General features: G+C 43.0%; 2 protein-coding genes across 12 annotated transcripts in view; one reads left to right on the forward strand and one right to left on the reverse strand.

The window, feature by feature from the left end:
- MTOR (mechanistic target of rapamycin kinase) overlaps window positions 1–18,431 on the reverse strand; it is a 182,227-nt gene that overhangs the window by 119,423 nt on the left and 44,373 nt on the right. For all 11 annotated transcript variants that reach the window (XM_073603449.1, XM_073603448.1, XM_073603446.1 and 8 more), the window contains exons 26-30: window positions 17,895–17,987; window positions 14,710–14,856; window positions 14,208–14,350; window positions 13,960–14,122; window positions 9,826–9,971 (exon numbers count right to left, since the gene is read on the reverse strand). In XM_073603449.1, the coding sequence (XP_073459550.1) occupies window positions 9,826–9,971; window positions 13,960–14,122; window positions 14,208–14,350; window positions 14,710–14,856; window positions 17,895–17,987 (692 nt within the window). The remainder of the gene's footprint in view (window positions 1–9,825; window positions 9,972–13,959; window positions 14,123–14,207; window positions 14,351–14,709; window positions 14,857–17,894; window positions 17,988–18,431) is intronic.
- On the forward strand, window positions 944–6,766 carry ANGPTL7 (angiopoietin like 7). The gene is given in 6 exon segments (XM_073603442.1): window positions 944–1,022; window positions 1,025–1,444; window positions 2,402–2,502; window positions 2,710–2,904; window positions 4,123–4,321; window positions 5,839–6,766. Coding segments are annotated over 6 exon segments (1,149 nt in total). The 5' UTR covers window positions 944–958; the 3' UTR covers window positions 6,009–6,766.

Consider the following 18,431-nt stretch of genomic DNA (forward strand, 5'->3'; position numbering starts at 1 on the left):
GAACCGTTCTAATAGGAGCAACTTGAGTCGCTCCGCCTTAGAAAACGGTTTCTGCACTACTTTTGGTCCGACTTCGGCACAACTTGCATTGACTTCTGTTAAAATTGTATGCAAGTTGCAGTGGGACGTCGAATATTGGACGTCGTGGCAGTGTGAACCGGGCATAAGGCTTGTCTACTAAAAAAAAGGGATAAATTATATATTAATATATATAAAAAACACATTACATTTATATAGCGGGGAATTTTTTTTTTTTTTTTTTTCCCCCCTTTCTCTTTTTAATAAAAATGAACCCCACAATGAATAAATACATAAAAAAAAAAAAAAAAAGAAAGTAGTGTCTATTTGGGGGGGGGCATGCATTTCTTTGCTGGACAGACATCCCTGGATGCTGGCTCACAAAGTTATGAGAATGAGACTTTGTAATCTTCTTGTCCCGGGAAGTTCATTAGTCTGGGTTATTCAGACACCTACGTGCTGTACTCAGATCAGGATTCATGTCTCTTGTAATGCAAACATTTTTTACACACTGGTGCTAAAGGAAAACAACAAGTCCCCATGGTTATTGTTAGGCTTCTGTCTGAAGAGCTAAAACAAACATCAAAGCCTTTCCAGATGCAGAATGTGTAAAAGGGGCTCTAAAAAGAAATTCATGGTAGATGCTGCAAGATGAGGTCACCTTGACTGATTGTTTCCATTAAGTACCCTGAACGTTCCTCGACCCTAGCTGGTGAGCATTCCTGTGTGCCCATGACCATCCAGGAAGGGTTAACATGGACTGTATTGCTGTGGAAATATTACACTATTGGGAGTAAAGAAGCATGGTCTGGCCAAACCCCTCCCTTAGTTTTGGTATGAGTCGAGCAATAGAATTAGCAAGCTGGCACCTGGCTTGGAGGAGGAGAGGAGTTGGGTGGGAGGGTGAGCAAGGAAGGCTCCAAGACATGGGATATTTAAGATGCTGCAGGACTTGCATTCAGAAAAGCAGACACACAGACAGCAAAGAGGACCTTTTCTCCACTTCAAGACTCTACATCAAAGATAAAAAAAGACAAGCTGGTACTTCTCACAATGAAGCTTCACGCCTTTGCCTGTATCAGCATCTTCCTGCTCTCTCTAGGAGCCTCCCCAGTCCTTCTGCAGAAAGCTCCCAAGAAAAAGCCCCTCAACGCCAATGGCTTGACGAAGTTGCCTCCCTGCTGTGAGGAGGTTCGAGACCTCAAAGTCCAGATCGCCAACCTGAGCAGCATGCTGGAGGAGCTGACCAAGAAGCAGGAGACTGACTGGGTGAACGTGGTCATGCAGGTGATGAAGCTGGAGGGCAGCTACAAACAGATGGAGACACGGGTGATGGACGCGGAGGGAAAGTACTCCGAGATGAACAACCAGATAGGAATCATGCAGCTCCAGGCAGCCGCCCAGACGCAAACTCAGACTACAGCAGGTAAGAGGGATGGGGTATCAGCAGGTTGGCTATAGTCAGCAGATGGCAGTCAGACACCAAATTGTGTACATATAAGCTGGTGCCCTATCAAACTGGCATCTATGTACATAGCATCCCTCTTGAGTGCTGCCTTTAATCTTGATGTAAAGGGATGCCATCAATCCAAAAATCAACTTCTGCACATGAGTGCTTTCAAGGGTGTCTTGAGATTTGAGGTCTGCCAAAAAACATCCAGATTCTCCAGTTTTGAAGGGAGTGGATGAAGATCACCAGATACCTTCACTTCTAACTCATTAAAGTGATCTAGAAGTCAGCAGCTGAATGTGGAATGACAGTTGCTTAGCACACAGATGCACAAACACAACCCAGCAGCTTAAATCCCCCGAAATTATCTTCTAGCAGAAACTTGCTAATAATCCTTTCAGGACTTTCCAGTTACACCAAATGCATAGGCAGCCCCCTCTCCTCCTGTCGTTATTTGAGATTAGTGTCAAAAAAACTAAAATAGCAGGCACCCCCCGGGGGTACGAAAAACTAATTCAGCAACAGCAGAGCGAATGACATTCACCAGCTGGGGTTTTTTTTCGTAGCAGTGTGGGTGGAACGGAAACATTTTTCTTAGGGAAGGGAGGCCAATTTGATGCTTTCTATCTCATGCACAGACAAGGGATGTGGCAGCAACGTGATGAGAAATTTCACAGGTGTCCAAGGGTGGAGATGCGTGTGACAGGGTGTAAATCAACATCCAAGGAATGGATTGCTCGGGGCAGGCTTCAGGTGGTCCTCACACGTGCCTCTTTTTTATTGCGGTTTCTAAGAAAATGTCTGAAATGTGAGGATGATTTACTGCAGGTGGGGAGGAATCTGAGAAGATGATGTGCTCCATGCCATCATAGCATTTCACACTTTTTTTTTCACCCCCAAGTGAATATTTTGTTTTTTTCTATTATTTTACAGACGCCCTTTACGATTGCTCGTCCCTCTACCAGAAGAATTATAGGATCTCAGGTGTCTACAAAATGCCTGCGGATGAGTTTTTGGGGAGTCCGGAGCTGGAGGTAAGAAATATCACACATAGCTTTTATTGCCTGTAACATATACAAGCTTGTTTAATATCAGAGTTCGGAAAGCTGAAGCCTGCAAGAACCCGCAGCAATCAGAAATCCACTTTTATTCATATATGATGGTTGCTACACGATCCTACATACTGCCTGCTCATTGTGTGGGGAAACCCAATCGATTTGATTCTATTTTGTCGTCATTAGGTCTACTGTGATATGGAGACTCAAGGAGGCGGATGGACCCTCATACAGAGGAGGAAAATTGGCCTGACCTCATTCAACAGAGACTGGAAGCAGTACCGGGACGGCTTTGGCAACATTCGGGGAGATTTTTGGTTGGGCAATGAGAACATCTATCGCCTGACCAGAAGGCCAACGGTCCTGAGAGTAGAGTTAGAGGTAATTATTGTCCACACCTCAATCAATCACTGCAACACATCTTAAAGTGGAACTAAAGTCTCCATTTCAAAAACTGCAAGTAGGTGTCTCTTTATTGCGGAAGAGACTCTTCTGCAATAATAAAACTACCGTCTCCTTTAGAATGTACATTCCAGCACAGGTCCTGTGTGCTGGGATGACTGTACTGCGCATGCACAGGGGGGCAACGTCACCCCTCACTGGCCAATGAAGGTGGCTGCACCTGGGTAGAAGATGCTGGGGTGCAGGACACTGGACTGTTGGAAGGGATTGGAAATTATTGCAGACTTTAGTTCTGCTTTAAAGGAGATCTATACTTATGAAAAAGGCGAGCACAAAATCCATTACTGCTAGTTGGGTTATTTCACTTATAGGTTACACCAACAGCAATCTCCTATAAAGAGTCCATCTAAGCTGATAGGACAATAAAAAAAAAAAATAAAAAAAAAAAAAAAGGGAATTTACTAAGGCTGGCCATACATTGTACAGTTTCCCTTTAGATTTACCAAAACCCTATAATAGGAGATCAAACTTAAAAAGGATATGGCCCACCTTACTGCATTTTGGTCATGTATTTTATATATGTTAATCTCAGCCAATGATTTTACTGTTTCCTGTATGTATTGAACTCCCAAATTTTGAAATAAAGTATTTTTGTATTTTTACACCTGTTACATTTCTTTCATACCTTGGCTTTCTTTGGCACCGTGATAATCCCTCATTTCCCCCTTTTTGACCAAATATACTATTTGGGATGAGGTGCTGTATCCAATTTAACCTATCTAGCCATACCCTTATTTATACATGAATAGTACAGAAAATTTCCATTCACGTGACTTAACTAAATTTGGGAGCTGCACTTACTGATCTTTCCTACAGCTCCATCCAGTGGTGAAATGTAGCATTACATTGTCACAAAAAGGATCAGGCTACTAGAACATGACCAGCTGAATGTGAATAACTACTACCAGCTTATACCATGACCTTGATAAGCGAGACCCTTTACAGATAAATGAAGAAGTCATTGTAATTCAATAGATTTCAGTCTAAATCAGACTGATCACTATCAAACTCTGTTAGTGCTGCCAAGGAGATATGCTAACAAAAAAGCTGAACCTGGGGACTACATCTGCTGGTTTATCAAACTCTAAACAAACCATGTCTTAATCTGCATTTCCCTTTTGCTTTCTGTAATTTCAGGACTGGGAGGGGCGTGTTAGATATGCAGAATACGCCCAGTTCTATCTCAGCGACGAACAAAACAGCTACCGACTTTTCCTTGGCAACTACAGCGGGAACGCCGGCAGGGACTCCCTTCGCTATCACAACAACACGGCCTTCAGTACCAAGGACAAGGACAACGACAAGTGCCTGGATGACTGCGCCGGACTGCGCAAAGGTGAGCAAAGCATGCAGAAGGCCATCCACTATGGAGGCGCACTGTACGAATACTATTCACAAGAAAACTACTTGTTGTAAAAGTCAGTTTGTACTCCTTTAAATTGCATCATCAACAGAGGTTTTTATGTATATTTGTGTCCAATGCGATCGTTCCATTTTCAACTACTGGAGGCTACATAGTGCTCAGCACAGTGTAGCAGCTCCATTGCTCTGCCCCATGGCCATGGATTTAGGCCCCACCGATTTACTATAGAAAGACAGTAATCATCACCGGACAATTTATAATTTTACATGGAAGGTCATATACATTCAGTCCTTGTACATGTATAGACCAGACAAACATGTGCAATACAGAACAGTGAATTGCAAGAACAGATCTGTGTTGTATGCAGGCAATGCTCCCTGCTGAATAGAGCTTAAAGTGCTTGTAAACCATTCATATACTCAGTGAAGTGACTGAGGATGAAACATCCTCCTATACAAGTTGTACCCGATTATCTGCAGCCCTTCTTTACAGACTCCTAAAGCACACATTTTACAGAGCATTTCAGAGCTCCAGAAGGCAGGGGGTGGGTTTTGATGTCACACATTGCACAGCATACAGCAGGGAGCCATGTGTGATCTAAAACCTGAGTGCAGGGAATGGACACAGCTAGGGGATGCACCAATACCATATTTTTTTTAGTACTCACCGATACCAATTCCTACCGCAACTGTTTTGTTTTCACTTCAGCTGTCAGCAATGGTACAAAGCATTGAAAAGTTATTTACAAATGAAAATCGATTTTTTTTAATTTTGCGCTTTTTAATGTGAAATGTGTAAATATATTCACTAACAAAGCAAACAAAAAAAAAGGTTTCATTTATAAAATAGACGTGAAAAAAAAAAAAAAAAAAAAAAAAGAGGGGCAGGAAAATAAGTACATAGGGAGTTAATTAAGGCTGATTAAAGTAAATTTGGGGTTAATAAGGGGTTAAACAGGAACATTTGTTCATCCCTTTGATCTGCAGATGAAGAAAGATACAAAAAGAAACAATGCTTCTTTTAATTTTAGTATTTCAGCGGTTGAGCAATGTTGTTAATAAAAACATTGCCGGCGGCTTTTTTTTTTTTTTTTTTATTGACAGCTCCAATTACCGGACTTCTTTAACACTTCAGCTGTCAACAGGGGAGACCCGACTGACAGCTCAAAGAACCGAGCCTGAAAGTATCGGTTTCAGGTATCGGTGCATTTGCACGAGTACCGACACTTGTGCAAATACTCGGTATCAGCACCGATACTACACAAAGACACATACAGACTCTGTAGGAGGTAACACACTTCATCACAGCAGTCATTAAGCAAGGATGCCAATTACTTCCCTGACCAGAAAGCCATTAGTGAAGTCTTTACTAATTTGTATGTGATATACAATATGCAAAATATTGAAGTAAATGTAGTTTATTCACTGACCATACACTTCAACCTCCCTTCAAGGTGACATAACACAATATTGTCTACTTTTCCTCTCCAGGAGGGTATTGGTACAACTGCTGCACAGACTCCAACCTGAATGGTATTTTCTATCGCAATGGAGACCACAGCAAGCACTCAGATGGTATCAGCTGGTACGGCTGGCATGGGTCTTCCTATTCTCTAAGGAGAGTGGAGATGAAGATAAGACCTCAAGACTTCCAGCAATGAAGAGGGAAAGAAAACCCTGCTCAGCATCCAATGACCTCAACACCAACAGTGCCCCCTCCAAGCACCATTACTCCCCCCCCCCCCTCCCCTCCCCCCCTGTAGAATCTCCACCTGCACTGTATATACAGAGAGCTAACCCCATAAGGGGAGTCACTGACGTGATGCTGTGGACAATGGGGACACCAGTTAGGAAAACTGTTGGGCGGCTCAGTGAGCGCGTCACATAATACTAACAAATGACCACCATGCTTGGAGATGCAGGATAATCTGAGATCTCTAAACAGACAAATAACATCCCATCTCTTTATACAGGAAACAGAGACATGAACTACACACTGAACTAACACAGCTAAGAGGGACCACAGATGTATATACGCATTAAAAAAAAAAAAAAAATGCAATTCCCAGGACAACCACTAGAGGCGATGGCAGCCCTAACTGCCCTGACCAGAGAGATGCTAAAAGGGAAGGGTTTATCAAACCTGGGCCAGAGAAAACACTAGCCAGAGAGGAGCCCTAATCAGATTGCCCAATTTTCCAGCTTTACATTTCCACTTTTGCTCCTGGCTTCCTCGGTCCAGGCTTCAATAAATCCAGTCTTAGTTGTATTGCCGACCACAGAAAGATTGTACATAGGTGATTATTCCCCGGGATGTGACTGCTTTAGATACCGTAAAGTCTATTTTTATTTGCTTTATGAAACTGGAAAGAAAGTTATACTGTTGGCCAAGAGGCCAAAAAATAAAAGATTTTTTTTTTATGTAAAATACTTTCATGTTTGTTTTTTTTGTTTGTTCTAACTGGGGTGTGCATACTTTCAGGAGTTGTAACTTCACTCTCTCAAATCAACACTGACCATTTTGAATCCTTATGTGGTTAGCATTGGTAAATAGATAGGAAAGTATATCATTTACTGGTTTTAAACTTTTTTTCACATTTCTTCAGTTACTTCCTGGTTTCCATTCCTAGGCAAACATCACATTCCAGGAGTCTTCAGGAGGAGAGAAGGCGGGGTTATCTCACTTAAGTACACCCTCCTGCCTGCATGCCTGAGCTAAGGGCAGATGGATTTCATTAGTAAATGCTACATGAATCATCTGCCCTTACTTATTATGGCCACGGCCAGAAATGCTAAGGGGGTGTTTTTTCAAAGTGATTTCTCAACAAAATTAAGCATGGAGACATGAATAGAGGAGTTTTGACTATTAAAAAGCGTTAATTTGTGTTGCTTAGACACATCATAGTTCCACTTTAAAATGCACAAACACAATAATGACCAAGAGCAGTACTGTATGGCGCAGGCCACAGAAACCAAAACTTCCTCAAAAGGAGGAACACAAACCTGAGAAAAGTCAATAGCTGGTTACAACATTCCAGTCCTTTTTCTGCATATTAAAACCTTACATAGTAGAAAAAACAAAAAAAAACACATACAAAAAAAAAACTGTAAAGCAATGAACAGACTCCTGTCAATCATCATTTCTGGGATCCATCCTTTTCCATATATATATATATATATATATATATATATATATATATATATATATATATATATATATATACACACACACTTTTTTTCCTGTAATTGTGTTTGACAATTGCCGTATTAAGCAGATAAGCAGTGCCATCTGCAGACCGATTGCTTATTTTGTGAATGAAGGCTCCAACCTGCACCTAATCACTGTGTCATACCTTGTAATAGTGATTACATGATTGGAAACCACTCTAGTTCTGGTGCTTAGTGGGAGCCAGAGCTAACTTAACAAGTTCAGCCTTGGAAGAATTGGCTACTCAATGACCAGGCCATTTTTTTGCGATGCAGCACTGTGTCGCTTTAACTGACAGTTGCACGGTCGTGCAGCGCTGCACCCAAACAAAATTGACTTTTTTTTCCCCCACAAAGAGTTTTCTTTTGGTGGTATTTGATCATCTCTCCGGTTTTTAATTATTGCGCAAAAAAAAAAAAAAAGCGTCATTTAAAAAAAAAAAAAAAACCCCCACACTATTATGTACTTTTTGCTGTAATAAATAGCCCCAATTTAAAAAAAATAAAAAAAAATACATTTTTAGCAGCCGGTGACTTCATGCTGTCCATTGAGAGAGCTGTGCAGTGGAAGTGACAGCTCGGCCATTCAAACAGGGCCGCAAATCCCGGAAGGAAGATTGGGTGAAAATGGAATCTGTCAGCAGTGAAAGTGAGACGGTGGATTGATCTGTTTTTTTTTAGGCAAGTATGTGGTGCATACTAGCACATGCCGACATGAGCCTGCATGGGGACCAATTTGTTTTGTTTTATTTTTAACTGGTTTACTACCGCTTTAATATGCTTTACATTAGAAGCACAAGCCCCTAAAAAGTGAATCTATGATTTTCCAATGCAAATCATTTATCTCAGGTTTCCTCGCCGCTCTATTTAGCCACTGGGAGTAAAAACAAAGCCTTGTGTTTAGTTCAAATGCTACCGAGTATCAAAAGAGACAGTTCCACCTTGCCTATTCAGGGTAAAAAGACCCACTTGATACTTGCCACTCTAGCGCTCCCCTTCTTCCATCACAATATACCTGGTGTTGGAGCCTAGAGGAAGCGCTGACATCACACCCTGTCATGTGACAGTACTTGGGCTCAGTGATTGGCCACTAGGTCTGAGGACAGCATTATGGGAAGAGGCGACATGCTCCCGAATACCTGGAATGGGGTATTTTGTGACGGCTTCAATAGAGGAAGGTGAAGTGGTGGGAATCTCAGGAAAGGCAAGTATCTGGGAGTCATCTTTACACAACATGGACTCCCCTTGTGACAATGCTTCACGCTGTATTACCTGCTGTTAATGAATATGTAAACCCAACATTTCATATTCCTGACATCGGCCGGCTGTACCATGCACTTGTATGAGAAAGTAGTATCCTGTTCTCTTTGTATTGATTCCTTTGTGTGAAATCCCTGATGTTCCTGCCAGTCCCTCCGCTTTCTTATTAAAAGCCGACAACACTAAGCAGGAGAGCACAGGGTGGTTAGTTCACTAGCTATGCTCTCATCGGACAGTCACTGGGAAGATCAGTGTACTGCCCTTTCTCCTCCCTCAGAGGGAGCAACTGAGAACAGAGGGAATGTGATCACTTAGAAATGAAAGGCAAAACATTTGTGTATACTTTTTTTAATTTATCACATTATAAAACACCCTTTTTTATATTTAAATTTATTTTAAATTAACTGAATGGGTTTTTTACCTACACTTTACTCTTCCCTTATGTGAGATCTTCAAAAATATTTCCTAAACAACTTTAAATCCAGACATTGCTTTAAATTCTGACACTGGTGAAATCATAGAAAGGACAGTAGGTGAGGGGGGGAGTTGTTTTAGAAGAACTCTGGATAGCAGTTAAAACCAGACAGGAGTTCTAATCTTTTGCCATTCTATCCAAAACAAGGGGAAAAAAAAATAAAAAAAAAATAAAAGTTTTTAAATGACCTGAAGCATACTTTAGGTTGCTGTGTTGAAGACTTCCGTTTCTGAATAAGAATATGAATCCACCACACAAATGCAAATTCCTATTCTGTTTGTGGGTAAAATATATATGACAGTGAACTATGCCCACAAGTGAAGTGCCACCAGAAGTCCCACACACACACACACACACACCAGGACGGAGTGTTAGGGGGCGACAGCTGTCAGCTGACGTTACAAGACCAGAAATAGGAGGCGTGGAATGTGTGAAGACCCTGTTAACAGGCACCATGTGAATGTGACAAGTGTCAAAGGTCACCCCGTACAGACCACACATACTCCAAGGCATTCACACACATTGACAAGTCCTACCTGATCAGAGACTCCAATATGGCTGGTGTGGGTCCCTTCTGAAATTCCAGTTCCTTGTAATGGAGAGCCTTGGCGTAAGCTCGACATTTAGAAGCTCGCTCTCCTAACAGGACCACACCATTGTCATCTCGCAGTGGCAAGGGACCCTAAGGAACAGTCAAAAGCAAAGTATTAGCAACCACAGTGCAAGGTGCAAGTAGGTAAAAGTAATGCATCAGTATTATATTCTCAGCAAAAATAAGAAATGGCAAAAAACTTTAACCACCTGAAGAACCAACCCTGGAAATGCAGAGGTGTTTACCTTTTGAATGTTTTTTTTTTTTTTTTTTTTTTTTTTTTTTAATATTAGGCCCCTTTCACACCGATGGGCAGATCGGGTTTGCCTGTCAGTTTTTCAGGCAGACCCGATCAGACTATATACATTGCTGGATCGGATGACAGTCGGATGGAAATTGACAGGCGGTCCGTTTCCATCTGATCGCCCCATAGAAAACAGCGGGCCGTGTCCATGTCCGCTCTGCATTAACGGAGCAGACCCAGACCTGTCACTCGCCTGCTCAGCTTGTTAGCTGGAAAACCCCACCCACAACAATCACACATTCGTTTTGTACAAAAATAGTATCAAAAGCATGAAACACAGAGGGGTGGAACCTGTGTCCATCAATGGGTTACAAAAATAATTTTGAAGTACAAAAATATCCCTTTTCCTCATCGTCCATTAGGGGGACGCAGGAATTCTTAAGATAGCTGGGACATCGAAAAGGCAGTCCAACAGAGGGGTGGGCAACAAAGGATGCTCTAGGACACAGACTTTCTTCATGATTGTTAAATCTAAAAACGCCAAGAGGTCCAAATCTGGCGTTCAGCAGACAAATCTCTGCGAACAAATCCAGGTGAAGGGCCCATTATCCCAAACTCGGGCATTTAGAAAACCCACCCACCAATTCCCACGCTCAGTAAGTGCATGCCAAAAAGGTGTGCAACATGCGGTTCTGCCCAGGACAAGATCAGGACCACTTCTTGCCCCTATTGATGACCGAGATATGCCACAGCAGTGACATTGTCCTGATGGGGAGAGACACTGAAGGCAGACAGATCAGTATAAGGGAGCTAGACTCGTGTTTCAGGATGGTGATTGGCAACGTCTGCTCCTCTTGACATCCGTGTCCCGTGCACCAAGAGATTTAAGAATCTTCCAATTAGTCAGGAGGACTGATTTCCTGGCATCCAGCATTGATCTCCACTAATCTTGAGGCGACCTGGACTTGGGAGTGAGACGCATCAGAAAATCCAGATGTTTGTTCCATACAAACAGGATATTGAAATACAGAGCTCTGGAGTGAAAGTATGAATAGGGGACTGCATCGAAGGCTGTTGGTTACCATCTTCCCCAGCACTCTCATGCATTCCCAGAATGAGGGACCTCCAATGACCTCAGGGATGCCACCTGGACCTGAAGAGACAAGGATTTTGCCTGTGGAAGCAGTACCTGCACCTGAGCCGTATATAGAACTAAACCGAAATACTCAAGGCGGTAAAAGGCTGACTTCTGAAGATTCACTACTCAACTGAACTTCTCCAGTTAGCAAGTCGTCTAGGTGCTGAGTCGATCTCGCAGTCTAGATAAAGCTGCAATAAATGCCTCCCCTGACACAAAGGATAAAAAAAAAAAAAAAAAAAAAAAGGGGGATGGTGTCCTTGAAACACTGAAGATACCAGATAAGGGAAGAGGATTCCAAGCTACTCCTAAGGAAGCCATTGCAGGGGGGACTTCCTTACCCGATAAAGAAATGTGGATGCCCATCCTTTGTCCACCTCCCTACCTCTCTTCCTGCGCAAAGCCATAGCTTGCTAGGGGTGGGGTATTCAGGCCAGTATAACTCACAGGGAAGTGACCACTCAGGAGTGTTGGCCTAGGCTGGAACACTTGTGTGGCAGCAACCCCCCAAAAAAATGTGCCCAAACAAGAAGATAACAATGCAGACAGTGTTGGTAAAAGGCAGGATGCTGATGTAGGATGGAATCAGTGGAGTCAGGGTTGGACATAGAAACCACATGTATGGGGAACTCATGAATGCATAGAAGAGCGCAATGAAAAAAAATTGCGTACGCCATATCAGACTGCCCCTTGTAAACACTGCCACAGCCTGTATAGCCATCCTTAAGGGGAAAGAAAGAAAGAAAAAAAAAAAAAAAAAAAAAAAGCATTCGGTTACTGTCTTTACCACCCAAAGCCTCTACAACAGGGGTCTCAAACTGGCAGCCCTCCAGCTGTTGCGAAACTACAATTCCCATCATGCCTCTGCCTGTGGGAGTCATACTTGTAACTGTCAGCCTTGCAATGCCTCATGGGACTTGTAGTTTCGCAACAGCTGGAGGGCCGCCAGTTTGAGACCCCTGCTCTTCAACCTAGGGGACACTGCAAGGGGGGACTGCAACAGCTCTACATAACACAAAAGCACTCACCAGTTAAACAACTGCAGGGGCCAATTTAGGCCCATACTTCAACCATCATGACAGGTGCAGCCTGCAGTGCCTTCAGGGACTCGCCTTTCCTCTGCCCTGGACCTGTCAGCAAGATCACTGTGCATGCAGTATGCCAGAGATCACTGCATAAAGGATGCCGCACCAATGGCAGACATTACAGGCCTTCCCGCTCTTACGTGTGAGGTCTGTGTACAGTCCCCCCTTGGCTTTCTGGCCATAGTGACCAATCTGGATACAGTCCAACTATGCCCTGAAAGAGGTGTAAGCAACAGGATCGGACAAATAGCAAAGAAGTCCCCAAAAAGAAGAGATCTTTAGAAGGACTCAGAAGAATCCATCACCTAGCAGCTCACAGCTACATCCCCCACTCTGATCATTCAGTAAAGCGGCAATGTTCCATTCCATGCGCTGACAATAAAGCAGATAGTGGGAGGGCTCCCCCATGTGGCCAAAAAGAAGATGGCAAGTCTGCAAAAGAGGTTTAACTCCCTATACAAAAATGACCCATCAGCTGCAATGGCTTTTGTAGCAGACACCCTATACAAAACCTTACCACTAAACTGAGGAAATCTAAACCCATTAGGACCTGCTAGGTACTGACAACAGGGAGTGAACAGAGACAAGTACAGGAGTAGCACTGCAACAGCCCCAAACTGACTCTGCAGAATCCCCAGAAAATACCAGCCTGACATGTAACAAAATGCTGAAATAGCTGGAAGACAGATCAGGTTAAACAGACTCACATCAAGACATGTCTCTAGTCTGGACAAAAAATCCCCACACAATACTGTCCTGACCTTAGATGTGAAATCATGTGATAGCTGGAAGACAGACAGTTGTCACTGCAGGGCCAAAGCAGAGAGCATGCCAGAATGGAAAACCTGCATTCAGAGGACTAGCGGGACTTCCAGAACTTCATATAGATGGCAAGAATCTTAGATATCTCCTTAGCCAACAGGAGAAATGATCCAGGATTTCAATATATCCGGCATGCTGTTGATAGTGGAAAATCTTCCAGAAAAAAACATTTTCAAAGCAGATATAACGCATCCAATGACAACTTTATTTTTTTTTTTTATTTCTTGGTCATTGTGTTTCTTCTGTAGGAGGCAGTATAAAAAACTCGACTGTCCAAGAATTAATGTGCCCCTCAGTGAAGAACGCCCATCAACACAGGCACTTAATGAGATTTTGATGCTTTTTGTTACACCCACATTTAAAGTGAAACATGGTCACATACACCATGCCCAAAAGCCAAACCATCACCCCCACCACCACCTCCGTATGGCCCCGAGGTTGGAGGGAATACATGGGAGGAATGCTCTGCAGCCTTCGTGGCAAAAATTTAGTAAATGCACACTGATCATGTTGCTGCATTACGTTTTTTTTTTTTTTTGCAAAACATGAACTGAGCCTGTAAGTACAACATATCTGAAATACTTCAGAAATGAGTAAATTCAACTGTAAATGTTATTGCACAGACTGATTCTTCCAGTGCACCAGTCACTTTGACTTTGGGCCAGCAGAAGGACCAGTGGAAGAAATGCTTCCAGTGACAAAGAAAATCGATACCAGAAGTCTTAAGGGAATTTGCGATCTGGATATTCGCACTGACCAATCTTTCCTTATAGCAAAGCAAACACTTACCTTGTCACTGTGCTCCATAAACTCAGCCAGATTCAGCAGAGTCTGAGTGACTTCAGCGATATCCTGAGAGGTCAGGGCCATCTCTATACTGCGGATGAGCTCATCTTGGTGATCCTCATTCAGCTCTGACCAGCAGGAAAGGAAGGCCGCGTTAAAGAGATCTCTGTGTCAAAGTACAAGAAATATTCAGCCACACGTCCAATATTCATGGATACCAGCTAAAAACCAACATAAAGCTAGAACCCTACCTGGCCAAAGGATTGTATGCCTGGGCCAACGACCAGCAGGACCGAAGGGCAGGTGAAGAGGAATCCTTAAGCAGCTCCACGCTCAATCGTCTCAACCACTCCAACCAGTCATCTTTGGAGACCCTGCGGGCCGCACCCCAAGCCTGCGGGATGAAGACAACAAAATAGATTAAGGCCAAACCTAAAATGTTACGTGCTTAAAGCGGATCTCAGTTTTAACCTATAGAAACCTCCTAGGATGTATGACATCATTTGCCTAGGCATGGAAACCAGGAAGTAACCGAAATGCAAAAGTGTGTTTAAAAACAAGTAAATGATACATTTTCAGATCCATTTACTAATACTAACAGCATTGGGAGAGAGGGAGAGAGGGAACCCCAACTTTTGTAGTGAGAAGTATGCAACTACTTAGTCCCCTGAGAAAGTGACCTATCCTACAAAAAAATCTAACATCAAATCCAACAGGAACACCATGTATTAGAAAAGCAACTCCATCACATACCTTCTGCAAGTTGGTGGTGCTAACATGCAGCTTCTTCATTGGTCCAGCATCCAAGGGGCCACCGACAAACAACTCGCCCTGGTTCACCTTAAAGGTCCGATGTTGGTAAATCAAAGGATCCTCCTCCTCATCAGCCAGAGTGTACCCCTAAAAATATGAACAGTCACAGCCATCAGAGGAACAAAAGAACAGTGCTCTATGCCAACTATACAGTACTACTACGGATTTAGCGCAATTAAAATATATAGGTTTTTGTTTTAATATATTACATATAGATTTTATTTATAATTGTATTTGTGTGTTATAAATACAATATTAACAGTATTGTTTTTTCTCTTCCTTCCATCCCAAGCATCATTACAGAGAACGTCAACGGCAAGTGTGATCAGGCCAGTTTTTTCTACCGTCAATTTAAAAAAAAAAAAAAAAAACCCACAACAGAGAAGGTTTAATAATAAAATATATTACCAGTTTGACTTTTTAACTTAGAATGTGCCCCACTTGCTTAAAGTGGTTGTTAACCCACTTTCCTGCTCACATAATCCGTTCTGTCTCAATGCAGTGCCCCCGTCTCTGGGTTTTATTAAAATAAATCCTCCTTTACCGTATTTCACGCCGGCTCCCGGCGCTCATGTAACCGGCTGTGTCGCCTCTGCCTGAAGCAGCGGGCGGGGCCGAGGTTTCCCCACCGACATCAGCGGGATGCGAGGCGGAAACAGAGCACGATGTCAGGGGCTCAGCAGCCATGATTATCATGGTCTGTTTGCAGAGGGGAGGGGATAGCCAGGCAGGATCAGTCAGGTATTACAGGGTGCCAAATTACAAAACACAAGCACTGTGCTGTATAAAACGCTTTAAGGAGCAGGATCCATATTTTTTTTTGGGTTAACAAATGCTTTAAGATGCATTGCGTTATCCACCGTCTGCAAGTCCAAGGATTTAGCAGAACTGGGAGCTGAAAACAAAAGTCGCTCTGCCGCGCCATCTGATGGAGAAATCTGGTACTAATTGTCTATACCTGAAGTGGCAATTTTTTAATCTGGTAAATCCAGATTAAAAAAAATAATTTCCAGACACCCTGCAAGGTAATAGCATAATAGGCTAGTTAGTATGCATTGCATACTAGCCCATTATGAAGGACTTGCTTGCAAAACAAAGCCAGCCCCTCCAGCGGTACACGGTTACCACTGACAGGGCTTCCATCCTTACCCAGTCTTCCTTCTGGGTTCACGGGCTCTGGCCATTTGAATGGGAGCTATGATCATGGCACAGAGCATGCTGTCCCCTCAGAGCGCACGGTGTCGGTGTTCATCGGCTGCAAAACGCGAGTGTATCCTTAACGGTGTACGTTTAGGAGATCCTCATTTTATCTACAAGCAAGCTTTATAATAAGCTGACCTGTAGGTAAAAAGTTGCAAAGCGCAGTGTACTACCGCTTTAAATCTGCGGGACAAGAGTCCTGCAACTGTTCACAACAGGATTGCAATGAGTGAGGACCCCTCTGGGTTACTATTGTACAGATTTGCTTTGTGTTAGGAATAAAAACATATTTTAAAAATATCAATCATCTTGTTCAATTAGGTAAACATGAAATGTACTGTATTATTGTTCTGCTTTATGTTACACAGCCAGAAGATTTAGTCTCGGTTCACACCTGAAAGTCACGTGACTCACAGGCGATTTGCTGACAACTTGAGTACTACTAGATGCGACTTTGAAGTGACTTTCAGGGAATGCCTGGGTAATCTTCCTGTAATGTAATGTAATGATCCAAATCACATCAATGTAGATGAGGATACGACTTGGAGGCGACTTCTATTAAAAAGTCTGTGGGCAGATAGAAGTCGCCTTGAAGTAGTACAGGAATCTTTTCTAAAGTCAGAGCGACGTCAGTAGTGCCAATTAAGACGGCTCTCATTAACTAACATGGGATTTCACAAGTCATGCAAGTTGGGGTCTCACAAGTCGGATCCCAAGTCGCGGCAGATCTCAGGGGAAACTAAATAAAAGAAATGGAAGCTACCCAAACTTTCGCAGTTGATGAAGGAAACAAGAACTGATGACCACAACTGCGGGAGCGCTTTAAAAGATAAGTCCACCTTCTGTAACAGGTTACGCCTACTTTATATTCAGCGTTTAACACGTTACAAAATGCACTGGGCCTGGCCCTACTGTTTTGGCAGGGGATCTTCTTCCCCACTCACTGGCACACTAAAAAGAAGGTTATAGGGTCCTCCATCCACACAAATGAGGGGGATGGAGCAAGATCCCCGAATCCCAACCCCCACTTCCCTGGGACACTGTATTCTGACAGTGACAGGTCCTGCTTTCAGAATGCAAAGATTAGCAGCTGCTGATCAAGAAAACATTTCCAACATAACCTTTGGACAGGAGTCAATTAACAATAGCCACACACAAAGATTGAAATTCGGTTTCAGTTTAAGTTTTGAATAGAGAGACAGGCTTTGACCCCCTGCCCTATTTTTTTACTGCCATCTGTATTCCCTCAATGTCAGATCTTCCCCCACTTCCTATCGTACCATGACCGCCAAGATTTAGCTGTGAACTTCTCGGCTCCCTTCATGGCAATGGACTCCCTATTCATTCCCATAGAGAATCCATCAGAATGTTGTCATACGAGCATTATGGAATCATATCCAATCGCACGTTTGGATGCCATTATTCAGAATAGCACCCACAGAGTGAATCCGCTGCGATTGTCTTACAACAGAATTGGGCCTTTAAAAATTGTGCCAAGCTGGTCACCTGGAAAGGAGAAGAATCTTTTTTTGGGCAACAAACGCCCATAGGGCAGCTCACTGAAGTGAATGGGCTGCCCTATGCGCCACACGTGGAAATGCATGTAACTCGCATGTTCCGAATCACAAGTGGGAACACGCGTTCAGGCAACTCGATATCTGACCGGGGCCAGAGACACGAGTACAGTAGTTCAGCTCCCAAATGAGCCCTGAACAGAACAAAGCCTTTGGTGTGGGGTTGCTTCTCCACCGCAGCACAGACTGGATGAGACTAAAACTCAACAGCCAAAAATAAACGTTAGTGTTCTGCTCAGAGTATGTTTTAACAAAAGGAAAAGCTGTCTGACATACAAATACCTTCATTGCCAACATATTTTGAAAGGTGCTATCCACTGGGCAATTAAAAAAGAATGATTCTATACTGACCTTTAATATCCTGCATGTCAGAACTTCGTAACGTTGGTGTAAAATTCTGTGTTTCACCAGCACTTTATTCACCATTGGAATGAATATTTGATACTGTGGGGGAAAAAAAAAAAAATTAAATGTAATATTCCAAGTCATTGTAAAAGTAGCAGTGACATCACTGTGCTGCACATAGCCTGTGCAGAGAGCAGCGCTGTGGGAGGGATCCAGCAGGCCCCACCCAATACAGACTGTCAGCAGAAAACTACAGGAGGGGGCGGAGACTAGACCAGTCACACTGCACAAGGAGAGAGAGCAGCAGTGACCTGTCTTTACCAAGAGGAAATCTTACACTGGATTACTGCACAGACCTAGAAAACATACAGAAAGCACACCAACATTGAATACATACAACTTGTATTTGAATATTTGTTTATCCCATAGTTCAATTCTATACATGATTGGCAGCTTCTCTAAACAGCACCAGGGCATTAGAAGGGCTAACAAGCAATAAACCAATCTTTCTTTGGTTAGTATGTGCAGGTTGGAGTACACCAG

Source organism: Aquarana catesbeiana, linkage group LG10 (genome assembly GCF_042186555.1).
Source record: "Aquarana catesbeiana isolate 2022-GZ linkage group LG10, ASM4218655v1, whole genome shotgun sequence".
NCBI lineage: Eukaryota > Metazoa > Chordata > Amphibia > Anura > Ranidae > Aquarana > Aquarana catesbeiana.